We start from the raw sequence: 17,378 nt of genomic DNA, 5'->3' as shown, positions 1-17,378 counted from the left end.
CCATTCAACTAAAGAGAAAAAATAAATAAAAATAAAAACACAAACTCAATTATATGTTCTATAAGTTTGGGGTTTTATTCCTTTTTTTTTTTTTTTTTTTTTTTTTTTTTTCATTTTTTAAATATATGAAAAAAGTTTGAAAACTTTTGTCTAGTATGAAATGTTTCAGACTGCAACTGTATTTCAAGCAAATTCTCTTGCAAACACTATGTGTCTTACAACAGTAGTGCAATTCGTTGTTTAGAAATTGATCATCTGATTACAGGCAAACTTTGAAAGCTTTCACATACAATGCTTTTATTATAAGCTTATTAGTAGCTTTAGATACAGAGCTCAGATTTATATTGAGGCTTCTTCTGTATGCCTGGCCGATGAGCATTGTATAAATAACACTGATGCATAGCCCTGAAAAAATCCTTTCTAATGCTTGGCTCAAGGTGTTAATTGCAAAGAACATTGGAAACTCAAAGGCAAATAAAATAACAAGTGTTATTTGTGCCAACAGAAGCGGTTTTGTTTGCTATTCATTCGATATTAGTTTTTCAGCAAGATATATGGCTGGCAGAGACAAAGTTGAATCTTACCGTTAGTCCTAGTGAAGAATGAGTATTTATTTATTACCGAATAAACTCTGACTTCTGACATTCTCAAAACCTCCGCCTTCGTAATGATGTGTTGGAGCCAGCTGCATTGGCTTCTACTGCTTTGTTATACCTATCCTGGCAGAGAAAAATAGTGTTGCAACCTAATTTTCTTGCTTTGCTTTATGTATTATGTTGACATACACGTATGTATTTCTATTCCTATTCTTGGGAATGTTTTACAGCAAGGCTTAGTTCCCCGTGTAAATGTATTTGATCGGTGATGCTGGCTCTTCCAGGATCAAGCTGTCTGTGTCATTGAAGGTGTCACTTTCACCAGAATGATTGGCATTTTTTACTCTGTTTACCCGAGACTGCAATCGTTCATGTTCCTTCCTCAGCTCTGAGTAGGAATGGGAAAAAGTGTGGAATATTGATGTTGCAGGAAAAGACATGATGAGAATCCCACTGAGGATGCTGCTCAGAGCTACCATCTGGCCCGGGACGCTCCGTGGCACCATATCTCCGTACCCCACAGTGGTCATTGAAATGATGGCCCACCAGTAAGAGGCAGGTATGCTTGTGAATTCAAGCACCTTGCCCGATTCGTTCTCGGCAAGGTAGACCAAAGGAGAAAAGAGAGTGACAGCCACGCATAAGAAGAGTAAAAGCAGGCCAAATTCTCTTGTGCATTTCCGAACTGTGAGGCCCAAAGTCTGCAAGCCCAAGGAGTGCCGGGCAAGGCGCATTACATACAAGATCCTCAAGGCACGTAAAACCCGTAGCACCAAACCAACCTTCTCCAAATATGTGTTGCTGCTTGGCCTGTCGTCTGCCTCGTTTGAGTCATCCTCTGCCAAGATGAGGGAAACATAATAGGGTGAAATAGCCAAGAAGTCAATTATATTCAGGGGCCCTTTGAAGAACTGACACTTGCTTCTTGCTTGTATGAATCGGAGGCAGAACTCCAGGGAAAACCAAGCCACACAGATGGTCTCTATGACGAAGATGTAATAGCACTTCTGGGAACACTCACCCTGACGCAAAACAAAAAGAGAATTAAATAAAAGAACAGTCTGTGAGACAGCATCCAAAAATATTAAAGAGGCAGCCATGCGTACCTTCTTGAGTCACTAACATCAGAAATAATAAAAATCCCAGCTAGCAGGTTGTATGGTAGCTGTCTTTCAAGAGTGAATAGGAGGTAATAAGCACGTGAAATATTTAGATAAACAGATATACTGCCTGCTTATTTTATTATTTTGCTTCTTCCTGTCCAAATGCATGAAACTCTTTTCTGAATATGAGAAAAACTCAACTCCTTCTGAGCATACAGCCTGTAAATTCCAACTTTCAGCTCTCAGACAAATTAATTTAAATTGACTGGTTCATTAACCTATACAAAAAAATGTCTCTTCAAAAGAAAGATTAACATTCAAAAGTCTCTGCAAACTTCTGGTGCTATTCAACGCATGGTGCGTTTGCAAAAGTTGGGTACTCTGGTGCAATTAAAAGTGGTTCAGAGAGATTCAGTAAGTCATCTGGATCCTTCACTCAGTTATCTATATACAAATCATGTTTTTATATTTACACATGTTTTATAACTACAGTTGAAAGGAAAATAAATACCCTCCTGTAGGCAGAACTTCTTGCCCTGAAGAATCTTCTCCCAGTATTAAGACCCTATGCTATGAGCAGTTCTTTCCTTGGTTTTGTTATCAAAGGAATTGCTTTAGTTTGCTACCTCAGATTCACACTTATTTTATTTTATTTTATTTTATTTTTTTTTGAGCTTAAATTAAATTTCTTTTGCTCTATTGCAGTGAAATGAGGAGGAAAATGTAAACTAACTCCTGATTATTTGGGTAAATAAGAGAATATGGGAACGGTTCCTTATACACTATTATCCATTCTCAGCCACATTTCACAAGCAATTTTGATGAAAAACACCATGGGAAACACATACCCCTATTATTAATTAAAATTGCTCACAGTGTTCAGTTACACTCTGTATTGAATGTGATGTTGTTTTGAGAGTGTCCTTTTTGATAAAATTACAGCTATTCTTGAGACATAATATTTTTTTGTTGTTCAAGCACTGAACTTGCAAAAGACAATATTATAAATAAACCTATATAAAAAAATATAAACCTGTATAAAAATAGCCTGTAGTTCTGTCATCATTATCACATTATGATCCTTGGTTATCTGAGATTCCACAAGTAAAATCATAATATATCCTGTACTTTTTTTTTTTTTTTTTTTTTTTTTTTGACACAGTGTCAGAACAATTCATCTCTCTGGGGAGTTAGCACTCTTTGGGGATTTTTTCTCTTTCTGCACAGTAGACAAACGAGATCATAATTTCTTTCAAAATAGACATCTCAAGAGGTAACAAAGACTCAGTTCTGCTAGAGTTATGTGTAGATGATGAGGTTATAGCCCTATTTGAAGTCATTGCAGTGACAGTACCTAGAGTGCATTGATGTTTGCAGAGTTGCTGAGTTGGCTTGATAAGATTGCTTGTGATCAGCAATTGTGTTATGCAGTGTTCACGTTTTTTCTGTTGTAAATTATTTGTACAGCACAGCATGAACTCTTCACAGACCTGCCTGTGGTCACTCCAGTGACGTGGCCTGTGAATTATTCATTGGTCCCATCAAGATTTATTTTATTTTTTGTTAACTGGGCTGAATTTCCACTATATCTGCTATTTATACATTTACAGGTGATGCTGCTCTCAAATCATTGTGTAGCTTTTACTATTCCTTCCTTGGAAAATACAAGAAAAAAATTGTTTGCTGGGAATTTTAACTGTTACGATCTAGGATGTCTTTTGAACAGAGTATATAAGTTAAGGAGTAGTGTGGGAAGAACTGACTGGGAGTTTTTTTCTTCTCTCCAACCTCGGTTGCCTCAGTAATCCCCATGGGAAGTTATTTGTGCATAGAGAAAGCAATTTGTGCAGTCAGCTTCCCAAATGCATATTTCACTTTTCAGAAGAGCATTCTTCAAACCAAACTTTTCAAGAACATAACTGTGCATTTTATTTTTCCTTTGTGCAGAATTGTGAGTATAAAGGATGGTGAGTTCTCCCCTGTTAGCACACTTTGTCTTTTTTATATACTTTGCAAAAGACACTTCAGAAATGTCTGTGTATGATTCAAACCAGCCCCTTTTGCTTCTACTTCTGCAGAAATCGAGTTACAGTATCGCAGTCTCTGACACTGATTAATGCAGTGAATTCTGTGCTTGTTTTTTTCTTTTTTTTCTTTTTTTTCTTTTTTTTTCTTTTTTTTCTTTTTTTTTTTCTTTTTTTTTTCTTTTTTTTCTTTTTTTTTTCTTTTTTTTTTTTTAAAGACATGGAAAGAGGACGTGTTTGCCTCAGACATGCCTATGCAGGATGAAAGCATGCGGCAAAACCATCCCTGTTTATCTTGGAGGCAACTGATTTATCCATGCAGCACCATAGCTGTGCATGGAGGTGACTAGGCTGAACCCTAGAAATAACACAACTGGGCAATCATCCTGCTGCAGGGCCATTTCACTCCATTCCATAGTGTTGCTATACAATTAGTTAGTCAATCCTTGTGCAATGTCTGCCAGAGATGTCCAGGCCTCCTTCTCTGCCTCTCTGCTTATTTCTCTACTGGCAGTGTCTAGAAAGAGTAAAATATCCTGGATAAGCATATGCTCACAAATTTCACATGGTGAAATAAATTTAATCCAAATAATTTCTATGTGAATGTTTTATGTATTAGGAATATTTGTATTTATTGTGTAATGTATGTCACATGTTTTATATAAGCTATCCCTCTCTAACACCAGTCATTTTGAAGATTCTTGGTCCTTTTGAATATTCCATTCAAAGCAGCAAATATTGTAGTAAGAGGGGAAAGAAGGAAACACCAAATACCATGGCCAATTTCTGTTTCTCCTGGTATTTTTAAGGATTTCAGACCTCGTAGTGCTTTATGTTCCACCTACAACTGTTGTTCAAAGAGCAGGCAGAATAGCACACTGACTTCAAATACTAAGTACTTACCAAAATACAGACACCTCTATGTCAATGGTAGATTTCAGATTTGCTATTGTCACCAACCTCCTATCAGATGTTAGCTACTTTCAGTGAATTGTCCAATTATGAGCCAGATATTCTGATCGATGAGAGGTGTTTTGCAAAAATGTCCAATAAGGGAGTTTCTGTGGAAAAACAGCTTCTATATATCTCTTCTTTTGGAACAAAGCAAACACATTTGGGAAATTCTAGTGATCAAAGACTGCCAAAGCAAAACAAAAAACTCCCTCTCTTGCCCTTAATATTAACTAGAGCAGAATTCTAAGCTTTTATTTTTATATCTTTGAGTCAAATCTATCACTGACTTTTTTCTCCTCCTGACTGTATTTTTATACCCATAGTATCATGGTGTAGTAGAACTTATAAAAGCACCAAACCAATGCAGCATTGATCATGAACATGGAGGGAATATGAGGTTTTATTTATAACTGACCACAAAATGTTTTGGGTGGGATTTTTCCACAAAATCCTCTGAGATGTTTTACACTATCATGACATCAATCAGAATTCATCCTGTCACTGACTCTGATGGGAGAACAGTTAGAACAAAGCTAGCCGTGAGTGAGTATCTGACTCTTTATACTTCCTGCAGATTTACTTCTGACTAGTGCAAGAATTTATCAGGATTTATGGAACTAGTCTCTAGCTGAAGTCTACAACGTATGGTGTGAATGTAATAAAAAGTGTGCCTGGTATTGATCTCATGCATGAAAAGAACATTTGGTTGAGCAACAAAGGACACAATGATTTGTATATAAAAAATTGTATACTGAGCCTGATAGTTTGAAATATTGAATGATTTCTTAAATTTATACACCACCTCAAAGAAGTAAAGTGGCTGTTTCAAATTTCTCTGCCACCAGAGATAATAAGCAATTCATACTTCTTTTTCATTATTTCCTTCTGCTGTATAAGGTAATGGCTCATTTTCTGGGTTCTGTTATGTATTGGAACATTTAGAGTGTTACAGTAAAAAATACTCATTTTACGAGGCTTTTATTAACTTCTCTTTAGATATGAAAGCAATGGGCTCATAATAAAAAGTAGAAATGGTCACAGTGAGTCCTGTTAGCCCAATGCCCTATTCTACCAGCCTGAGAAAGCATGGGTGCCCAAGACAAGTCTCCTGGCTTCTGTTTTCCACTCCAGAGCTTCCTATGCTGGAAGTGGTGTTTGTGTTTTTCATCTATAAAGTTGGGTCATTCTTTTTGTCCGCTGCCTACTGCATGCAGACTTGCTTCTTTCTTTGCTTTGAACTAAGTTCCTGTTGGTTCCATCTAATTCCCCTAAGCTCTCATACTGGAAAGGACACTTAATAGTCAATTGATATTTATTCATTTCCTGCTATTTACAATTTTGTAGACTTCTATTACAGTCCAGGTCATAGCTTGTTCCTGTCCTCAGGAATTCTGCCTACCTTAATGAAGCCATTCCATCCCTTTTGCCTTTCTCTGGCCCTTTTTTCTTGCGAGGTGCAAAGGACTGGGACTGCAGTTTTAAAGCCTGGGTGAACCATGGGTTCATCTAGTCAAGTCTATATCCTGTTTATAATCAATAATTCTATATATATATATATATATATATATATTTTAATCTACTCTCCTTACAAAAGTTTAAGCAAACTGGATCTACACAGGGACTGTGCTTAGAATGTAGTATTACTACTACGGAAAAATGTTTGAATTCTCATAAGCTTTGCTCCAACTTTCTTGCAGTACATTTTTTGAAAGGATCTGAGGTTCAGGAATTCAGCACCTCTGATGCCAGCACTGGCTAGAGTGATGTGATGCATCTAAATCACAGGACTTAATTGCACAAGTGAGTTTAGAGAAGTGAAATTTATTCCCTAACTGTGAATTCAAGCTAAATGAACTTGGGATATGTGCCGCTCACAAGATAAGATAAATAAGATAAATTTCCTGGCCAAGTGCCCTCTTAGTTTACCAGGAAACATTAATTAAAGCATAATGACATCTAGGTTAATAAACAAAACCAGATCTTAGAATTATGCTGTACTATCCCATCTTACAGCTGATATAAATCTCATCTAGTGAAAATAATATCTGTACATGCATCAATAGCTGTAGCAATGCCCAGGAAAACTGAATCAGAATCTCCCTTGCAGAATATATATCTTGTCTGTCCACCTTGGTTTTCATATGCAATGTACTTGTTTACATTTTCTAGACAAGGAGAAAAATTATTATTATAAACTCATTTATAGATAACTAGATAAGAGCACCAAGGAGCTGTTCTCATGTCCTCAGGATCTTCTTTGCACTGGCTAGTTGTGACCTACTTGGTTTCACTCTGAGGCATTTTATAATTAAAATATGCTAGGGAAAACCTGTTCTGAATCATTATCTGACCTGTTGATTAGTTTTCTACTGCTGAAGATTTACCCCATTTTTTCTGAAGTGGATATTTATACTTTAGAAGGATAAGTAATATTACTTATGGATCTGAGGTGATAAAAGTCTTTAAACCCAGTTAGAAATCATGATTCAGTCACTACATGCATGCATTGCTATTTGCAGGGTGCATTTACGGAAACCAGCTGGCTCATCGACATAAAACAAATAAGTGTTGGACAGAAAGGATCTGAAACCTCTTCCCAGCTAGATCCACCCTTGATGCAGTTTTGATTGCTTCTGAGTAAAGGCTGTTTTGGTGTTCAGTCACCCAGAAAGACACTAAACAAATACAAAGCAAAGCAGAGAAGAAACTCAGTAAAGCAATATGCTTGACTCTTCTTGATTCAGCCTTCTCTTGGAGCTTTAAACAGTGACAGACAGGACCTGGACCTGCTTAGTACTCTGCAGTTGAGGGACCAGCTGCCAGTCATCTTTCACACCAGAAATGCTTGGAACCATGATTGGTACAAGGTCACAGTCCACATCTGCTAAACTTACCCTGGCATTTCCCAATTTATTTTGGCACATTCAGATACAGCCAGTTACTGCTCAGATCCTTCTCTCTGGTCCACACACTATATTGTAGACGGAGACCAGTGGCCACTGAAATGACAGCAGATGGGATCAGTCTGTACTGAGGCTACTGACCTGCCCACTGCCTGTTTGCTCAGGCTGACTGCTGCCCACCACCTGGCAGGGAGTCTTATTGTAGCCAGGTGCTCCTGCAGGTTGGCCTTTTGGCCCCCACAGAAAAAAAAAAAAAAAATAAATAAAATTAAAAAAAATAAACCCATTCAGCTGTGCATGTATCCTCTCTAAGCCCAAGGTTGACTTATTTCCTGGGCAAAGTGCTGTTTTCCAGCCTTCTGCACTTCTCAAGGTTATATGTGGGCACTGCATCATGGGCTGTAGCTTGTCCCCAGAGAATTCCCTCTGTGGATAAAAATGCACGGTAACGTAGCAGTGAAAAAATCAGCTTCAGCTCTTCTCTCTCAGACAGTGGGTCTACAGAGTGAGTCTACAAGTCTGGAAAGTCATTAAGGTGAAGTGGAACCAGACCAAGACCTTTACATAGATCTTTGTATTACCAAGACACCAAACCATCTCCCAGGTATTCTTATCCCACTCTGTGTCAGGAAATGAACAGACACAGGAGAGAAATCTCTTTTGGCCGTAAAATGACAATTCAGTTAGTAAGTCTTGTACCAGTCTGCGTTCCCTGCCTACCTGGAGCTGTGGGATCCAGCTGCAGTGCTGGAGGTACTGCTGAATCACTGCGACCGCATTGCTGCAATTATTTGAATAATGAAACCATGCTCTGCTGAATCAAATGATGGTCAGGGAGAACTTGAAAACCCCATGTTATGGATCACTTCAAAGCTTGGATTTATGGTTACAGAGCCATGCAATAAAATCAAAAGGTTTACTGCCTGCTGAGAGAGAACTGTAACCTGATTTACAGAATGATGAGCTGGTTAAAGGAGTGCTGTGTATTCTGATCACAGAACGATTTTCCACTCATTTTGCTTTATGGGAAAGAAACCTGGACTTATGAAAACAATTGCTCTAACTAGTAAATTTGAGGAAACTAAACTACTAGTAGGATTATATTAATGTGTGTATTACAAAGAACATAGTGAAGGGGAAATTTTTATCTCTGTATCCAACACAGATCATCCCCTCTGGGGAAGAAATGTAACTGAAATAAAATATTTCAATTAACTCTTAAGCTTGGGTCCTTATTCTGCAAACACTGTGAGAATCATTCTGAAGAATTTCAATTTGATCTAAGCCAATTGGTGACCCCAGAACATTTGTATTCAGAGAGAGATGTGGAGGTATTATCTTTTTCTTAATTTCTCCAGTAAGAAATTTAGCAGACTTCGTTTTGTAACTGTGAGAAAAAATACTCAAAATGACAGGTATTTATCTGGGACTTAGGAGAAAAACTTTCAATTTCCAGTTTTACTTCTGGTCAATTCTTTTGTACTGTTACTGTTTCTTCTCTGCTTCATCCCACCTGCATCGTAATGTCTTTGCAGCAGAGGTACTTGTTATTGTACCTGTGTACTGCAGGGCGTACAGCAGGGCCCCACATACGGCTGAATCTGTTTTAAGGGAAAATACTGGTGCTGACAGGAGGAGCTGACACTGTGGGAGTAAGCACAGCATATGCAGTTTGTAGCTCTGAAGCTGCAGTGAAATTAGCAATTAGATCTGCTCGTGCATCTTCAGAACTAAAATACCAGATTCTGATTTTGGCTGTAGCAGTAAGCTGAAGAGTCCTCAGAGATTTCTGTCACATTCAAAGAGGAATTTCTACAGCACAGAGAAATTTGGGTGGTTGTTTATTTTTAATGCTTGAAGCATTACTTCTATGAATTTGAAGGATACATTGATTCCAAATAGCATTTTCCAAAGATAGAGTGCCTTCTCCATTGGAGGAAATACCCATCTTCCAAAGAAAGCATTTATTAGGTAATCCTCTGTGCTGAACCCCCTGAGATGACTCAAGTGAGGAAAGTGAACAGGGTTTTTCCCAGTGTGGCTATTGCAAACTTGAAAGTGTAGAAAGGAGAAGAAAGCACGATTCCCAGGGAGGAGCACATGTGCCAGCACATAGAGTTGCAGTTGATTGCCTGCCTGTTGCGGAGCAGCTAGAACAGCTGAGGGTCCCCCCAGGATAGCGTGCAGAGCCGGGAGACTTAGTGCTGTTGGGATACAGCCAAAGCTGGATGAACATAAGGCAAACTAATAATGTCTAATTGTGCCTTCTGAACATTGGACCTTGTGCTGGCAGAGACAGCTTCTGAAAACCATGCAGAATCCATTTAGTCACTGAAATGGAGTGTCCAGAGCTTCTAAAGAAAATTGCTCTCTGTGGCAGTGGATGTGAGCTGAGACAGGGATGTTCAGCAGCATCTGTCCCCCAGTGCCCCTCTCCAGTTATGTAGAGCAGGGCTTAAGTAACGTAGGCTTCACCAATGTTGTTGTATATATTATATTTAATGCTGAAATATGCAATGCTGTTTGTAGGCACTTGGACTACAGTTGCTAATAGTGTGCAACTGTTAAATGAGTGTCTTAACATAATGGTCCAATTTTGAGGTCTAAACTGTTGACATTACTGTATGGATATGCAAGCTGTAAAAATGTAAAAACAGGTATGTCCCATAGTACAACAATATGTATATTTGTATATATCAAAGTATTTCAACATTTCAACATTCAATTTTCTGGTTTTTTTTTTTGTTTGTTTGTTTGTTTGTTTTTACAGCTTATGTTTATATCTTTATTCAATTGTAATTTAACTAATTCAACCTGTGCTAAGTGCACCTAGTAGATGTTTTTTTGGTGCCTCAGTGAAACACATTTTCATATCTTAAAACGTTGGAATATTTTGTTATTGAAATGGTTAGAAGAAATCAGAGCTGTACTGAATGACTAGATAATTTAGTCATGTGAGTATTCACAATATGTGTTCTGATAAAAAGCCAGAAAAATTCTTGGGCAGATGCAATAAAACCAAAGCGTGTCCAGCTTTATTTTGTTCCAAGTAAATTCAAGTCATATGTATATACCAATATATTTGTAAATAGGCATATACACATGTGCCTTTTTGGTCTTACACTTTGAAATGAGCATTTGAAGTATTTCTGAAAGTCAGAACTTCATTAATCTCTTTGCAGTAGAACAAGTTCTGGGCCATAATTTGTGTGATATATAACTTGTGTTAGAAGATAAATTTGAACATAGAGTTACTGTTAAATACCCCTGCTGGTCAGATATAGTCTAAATAGTGCCCCACTTCATTAATAGTACTCTTAACTACTCATTGAAAAAAAAAAAGTTATTGTTCAGCAAGAATCATTTTGCCCTGGATATTCAGCTAGAAAATTCTTTTTTTTTGATCAGTGTTTAGACCCTGTTATTTAAAAGCTATAAAGTTAGGAGCCAAGGGTATCTGTCAAAATTCAGCTCTCATATCCTATTTAACAAAGGTGATTGCTTCTACCAGTTGGCCAAATTACACTTTGATGGAGAGTCTTATCTTTGCAGGCTGCAAGCGGTAGGACTGGGTTTGCACACCTCTCAGTGACACTCTCTATATGGCTTATTATCTTCTCCAATCATTCCCAAGTCCTTCAAGTTTTCTTTCAGTAAGTGCACTAGTGAGATTTAATGTTATCTGCAGGTTATGGGCAGGGTTGGAGTATAATGTTATAATGTCTTCACAATGGATTTAATAGCTTGAATGCTGAGGATATATCTCTTGCACACATATCTTCACATACTGAACTGGTTAAATGCAAGTCAATGTGATGTTTTTTAATTACCCCATTTAGCTGTGGCGATAGTAACCCTGGTGAAACAAATGTCTTGTCTGATTTTCTTTCTCTTCACAGGAAAACCAATAAATTGCTTTTCCTCCTATAAACCACTGTAACGCCGCTTTTAAAGAAAATGTGTTTCTCGGCAGTTTCCTCTAGGTTACAAGCCAAATAGGCCATTTTCAGAGTGATACAGACAGCAGCAACAACATCAAGTATTGAAAAACCTAAGTCAGGGCCTCCAGAATAGGTGCCCAGAGGAGCTGTGGGTGCCCCATCCCTGGCCCAAGGCCAAGGTGGATGGGGCTGGGGGTAGCCTGGGCTGGTGGGAGGGAGCCCTGCCCATGGCAGGGAGGTGGAATTAGATGGGCTTTAAGGTCCCTTCCAACCCAAACCATTCTGGGATTCGTTCTATGATTCTTATAATGATGTAGAATGAAAAAAAAATATATATGTGTATTTAGAAATGGTTCTGTTTATTATATATCTCTGTGGGTTTTTTCTTCTTTTGTTCATGTTTTCTGGATTCTCAGTATAATCAGTGACCAAAAACATAGTCTTTTAAAATGAGTTAGATTCCCATGTAATCAAATGACCTCATGAACTGGAGCTTCAGCAAATTAATATACTAAGTCTCAAGATAAACTCATTAGGCCTGGCAATACTGGTTGTTTTGTATGTTGGTTCTCTTTCATTAGCTTATATACAATACCTAAAGCAATTACAGGCCTATCAAGATCATTTAAGAGCAGACATAAAAATGAATAGTAACAAGGTCGGACCACTCACTTATCACTGGAGAACAGAGGGAGAACTGAAAATAGATGTTTCCTTTTCCTTTAACTGAGATGTCATATAAGTGTAACTTTTTGGAGCCTTCTGCATCAGGAGAAAAAGATGTCATTGTCACCAGTGCTGAGGGAAAGGGAGTGGAAATATCTGAGGTTTCTTTTTCTTTTCTTTTTTTAATATTTTTTTCCCCTGACCCTAATTTGCTTGCCTTTCCTGAAGAAATGTCCTTGCTGTACCTTTTCTGCTGAGTCATTTCTCCAGAGGATGCCAATTTTAGGGACTCATTAAAAGAAATCTCTTCAAAAAAAAAAAAAAAATCCCAAGAGTGCTTCAAAGTAGATAATCTTCCTGCCCTTCTGCATTGGTTTTGTTCCATAATTCACTGGTGTAAAGATTTTTTTTCTCCCTTTGGATTAGATGTGCTGGGCATTGCCTATTTCAGTTATACCCCCTGGATCCTGATTGAATTTTTATGTGGGACTGAGACTCCTGGGGGGACTTTGATGGGACTTTTGCTTGAGCCCTACCGGACTCATCTTAATTCCTTTGTTTGAGGAAAATGTAGATTTTGTTGCTTCAGCTTTCTTATCCTAAATAGGATTCAACTTTGTAGTTCTCTCAGGCTTACAGCTTCTACCTGTTTGGGTCAAGAATAAACTATTATTTTCCTTGCTGCCAAGTATGCTTTCTTTTCTACCTCTACTTACATGTGTGCCTTGATTACTACATTTTAGTGATGCTGTATTTGCTTCCTTACTGAAGACAATTTGCCCTCCATAAGGAATAGCTGAAAATATCCTATGCAAAGCTGTATGAATATTGTATATGAAATTTCAGTTGTTTTATGCAGATAGCCTAATTTGTTGTCTTTCCTTAGTAATGTGTATGATAGATTCATCTATACACCTGCGTCACAATCAGGCTTAAACTTGAGATCACTAGAGCCTCACAACTTTACCTCTCTAGAGTTTTCCCAAACTTTTGACCTCCTCTCCCTGAGGCTGTTCCCATCACGTATTTTTATGGTATATAGTTACTAAATTGTTTGCTCATCTATCTCTGGTTTTATTTCATATTTCTAAAGAGGAAATTCCTAAATGTCGTCTGAATTATTCTCGGGTATGTGTGTGGTGTCAATTTTAGTAACTTGCTCTATATTTTGCTTTCCGCTGGATGTCTATCTTTAGGCCAGCCCCCCCTCCCCATTCTGCTGCCCATGCGGATGGCTCCTTCCCTCCCCTCGGGTTGCCAGGGTGACTGGGCTGCCCTGGTGCGGATGCTCCTGCCTTGGCTCCTTGCCATCCCTTTCCCAGAGACCATACTTTTCACTTTCCCTCGGGTGGTGAGGACTCCTCTTTGCTCTTCTGCCTGCCTGGGCAGCTCTTCTTCCTCCTAAGCCAGTCCTGGCTTAGCAGCTGCTAAAAGAACAAGTGATTTTGTGATTTCATGTGCCTGCAGGGTGGGATCAGCCAAGCCTCTGAGTAAAGTGGAAGTCACCTTGTATTATTCTTTTTTCCTTTTTTTATTTATTTTTTTTAAACCTGATTCTTCTCCTTGAGCTGGAACCCAGCCATTTCTCCCTCTCTTAGTGTGGCAGTGATGATGTGAAAAAGGAGCCTACAGTGGTACATACTCGCCAGAGGTAAAGCCTTTTTTATTTGTATTTCAGAATGGATAAATTCCATTTCCAGTGTTAATGACATTGGAATACGGATCCTTAAAATACTTCAGCACGTTTATGCATAGAGGTTTTGTCAATCTTTACCTCTGAAATGAATAAACCTCAGAATGGGGCATCTTTAGGGTCAGGTGTGGAATTACAAGCTCTGCAGAAACTTGATTGAAGGAGTTTGACTGTTTTTTGTCTCTGGGCAAAAGGATGTCAGGTGATCTTTAAGTTCAGCCCCCAGTGCCAAAATTTCAGGTGTTGCATGCCTGTCCCAGGTTGCTGGTAAATGTGGCCTCATCTTGTGGGTCATTTTCAGAGGTCAGCCAGTGAACAATTTGAGCACCAAGTCTCAGTACAGAGTTGCAGTTTCCCTGGGTGTGACTTGGTCACAACCAAGTAGTATTTTTTCAAGTTCTGTGAGTTATTTGTTCGGTTATAGCTGGGATGCTCTTTAGAAATCTCTTTAATAAAATCTTAAGTATTGCAGGCTGAGAATGTAGGAATGGGAAATATCTGGCAGCTCATATTCTGTGCTTTTCCACAAGGTGTGAGTATTCTGTCCCACGTATTCCACTATATTTTCACTGGCATAGTGTTAAATGGTTCAAATCCTAGGACTTTCAATACTCTTCTCTATGCTTCTGAGACACACTGACAAGGAGCACTAGTCTGGTGTTGTAAGTATAAATTATGTGATGTTTCTAACTATTTGGACAAGGCTTTTTCTTTGCCCAAGTTCATCCTTCATCCTTTCCCCTGCACATTAAGCAGTCCCACTTTTGAGTTTGTTTTAGTCCAGTCTGCTTGTTTTTAAAGTATATTCATGTCAATATCTAAGGAGTAACGTTGTCAGTGTTTTATAGAAAGTCTAGGGACAGCAACTACACTTCAGCTAGCAGATATACCTACAAACCTGAACATCTTTCCCTTTCTAAAATGTGGTTAATTATTTTCAAAAACACATAACATATTTCATCTACCTGAGATCTGATTATGTCCTTTTTTTTTTTTTTTTTTTTTTTCATAAAAAGTATTTACAAAAGATTTCTCTACAGTGCTTGGAAAATGAAAATTAAATGCATCAGACTGCTTCCATTAACAAAGTTAGTGAGAAGCACTTCCTAGAGTAGAGTTTGTAATGTTTTTGCATTTAACTCTAAGAATGATATTCTATATTTAAAATATTTCCTTGGAAGAAACATTGGAACAGGGTAACATTTTTTTCTGCCAAAAGTAATAGCTGTGGAAGGCTGCAAGAGCACCAGACTTATCACTAAAAGGTAATAGTTTTCCCATGCAAATATAAGTTAATATTTAAGGAGTTAAATAGAACAGGGAATTAAAGCCTTCTGTACAGTCCTTAGCTTTATTGGAAGACATCAAATATCATAACATCCTCACCATGATTATGCTGCTTTGAATTACTACTTGGGAAATAAAATAAATATGTATTGTTGCATATACCATGCTGTTCTACAAATGTAAAAATGATTTTATTCATTAATATACAGTACTTTGGGGAGTGTCTTATCTTAGTGGGGTGAGGAGTTTATTTAATCTGATTTTGCTCACTACTTTTGGAAGGATAGTTTGCAAATGAAGTGAAGGATTCATTAAACAGACTAGCCAAGGTTATTTGATAAATTTGAACATTGCTACATCTGAAATAACTTCTGATTTTTACTTTCCTCCATTTTATTATTAGAATAACAAATATTTATCATGCTGAAATACAACAGTGTTATAGAAAAGATCATTCATGTATGATACAGACATGACTTATTTGCACTGAATTACTATGCATGATTTACTTGAAAAGGCTTTATATGTGCTTAGCAGTTCAGCTAGTATTTGGCATCACTCCTACAATACATACATATATTTGTGGGCAAATATAAAGTTCTATAAGCATGGAATCATGATTTTTGGAGGCCCAGCATCAAGTATTTGTTTATGTGAAAATTGTTCATGTATCTCTTATCCTTTAATCTTTATGCAACGGTTGAAATGTAACATTGTTCTGGGAAGAAAATAATGAATATTTCTTCCTCTTGCAAGATTTGACTTGGTTAACAAAAGGGAAGATATCTGGCTGATTTTAAAAGTAAATCAGTCATAGGAAAATGTTTCTTTTGCTGATGTGTCCAAACAAGAGATTGGTTATAAATGAGAGTAAAGCATGTTGAAAACTCCACAATGTGAGTTTGAATCTCAGTGTAACCAGTTTATAACTTACACTAGCAAATGCTTTTTATGAAGGAAAACCAATGCTGTATTATAGAGCTGCAATATCTGTTCTGTCCAGAAACACTTTGATATATTTTAGCTCACAGTTAGTGAAGTACTTTGTTAACATTATTCTTGAATGTGATTTTGAAACTGATTTTTAGCTATTACTGTGTTTTCTGTTGCAGAGCATTTCATTACTGGGGCAGTTTTGAACCTCATTGCTATGGATTTTCTGTATCTGTTTCATCTTTTTAATGATGCATACCTAGCAAAGCAAACAAATTTCTTCTAATTCTATATTTAGATCAGTTATAAAGGACTTACTTACCCTGTCTTCTTCAGCTCTTAAATCTGGCATTGTACTAACACAAAGGCTTATAGCTGTGGTGGCCACAAAGAGGATGGAGAGACAAGCAAAGACTTTGCCTGGGAGTCCTGACTGGGGATTTTCTACCATATCTCTAAGTCTGTTCATAAACTGTCCGAATTTGGTTTTCTCATCCAAAACACAAGCAGCTTCTTTACTCCTCCGGAGCTCCTCTTCTTTCCGTACCTCAGCCAACTCCTGCAGTTTTTGAAATAGTTTTCGAAAGCAGCAGTTCTCCAGGTTGGTTTCCTCAATCCCCCAGTATCTCAGCTCCTCCTGAAAAGACAAGGCACACGTGTCTCTTAAGAGCATCAGCTTCCCTGCTGCTAGAAAGCTGACAATCATCCCAAAAGCATTGGGGTTCCTGTCAAAGAAGAATTCGTGCGTGTCTTCATCATAATCGTCACACAGCTGAATAATTTCTTCGTAGCTGCTGCAAAGCTTAAGTTTGCTCAGTCTGGTCAGGGGAAACTCATCTAAAGTACTCCAAGGTAGCAGGTACTTGATGCCTCCAACATTTATCATGATCTCTGTCTTTAGATCGACTGCAGAGACTTGATCGGGGTGGTAAATCCTCCTGGCTCTTTGGTAATGAACCCCTTTGACAGAAGGAGTTTCAACGGAGACAGGAAAGAAATGGCTCAAGGAATTACAAGAAGCGTAGCTAATGTTACTATAGTCTTGGTCACTGCCTCCGGAGAGAATAGGCATCTCTAAGAGTTCTCACTGGGACATCCGAAATGGCATCAGACCAGGATTATCTGTCAGCCAAAAGACAGGTGAAGAAGGAGAAAACATAGCAGAAGTTATTGCAAGAGAAAGGGTGCTTCAGGCTACTTTCCTAAACCACAGAATTAGCGAGTGTGTGTGTGTGAGTAAAAGTCACCTCTGTGCTTCTTCCTGAAATCTGCAGCCCG

The 17,378-nt window shown here is 38.0% G+C and overlaps 1 protein-coding gene across 1 annotated transcript; it reads right to left on the bottom strand.

The window, feature by feature from the left end:
- Window positions 1–832: 832 nt before the first annotated feature.
- Window positions 833–17,172, bottom strand: KCNG4 (potassium voltage-gated channel modifier subfamily G member 4; the record flags this gene model as incomplete). The annotated part of the gene is made up of 2 exons (XM_084294911.1): window positions 833–1,618; window positions 16,423–17,172. 2 exons carry the CDS (start codon window positions 17,170–17,172, stop codon window positions 833–835), a joined length of 1,536 nt encoding a protein of 511 aa, XP_084151037.1.
- Window positions 17,173–17,378: the final 206 nt, after the last annotated feature.

Source organism: Netta rufina (genome assembly GCF_964035555.1).
Source record: "Netta rufina genome assembly, chromosome: 13".
Taxonomy (NCBI): domain Eukaryota; kingdom Metazoa; phylum Chordata; class Aves; order Anseriformes; family Anatidae; genus Netta; species Netta rufina.
Note: the sequence above shows the minus strand (reverse complement) of the source record. Positions and strands in the feature narration are given on the sequence as shown.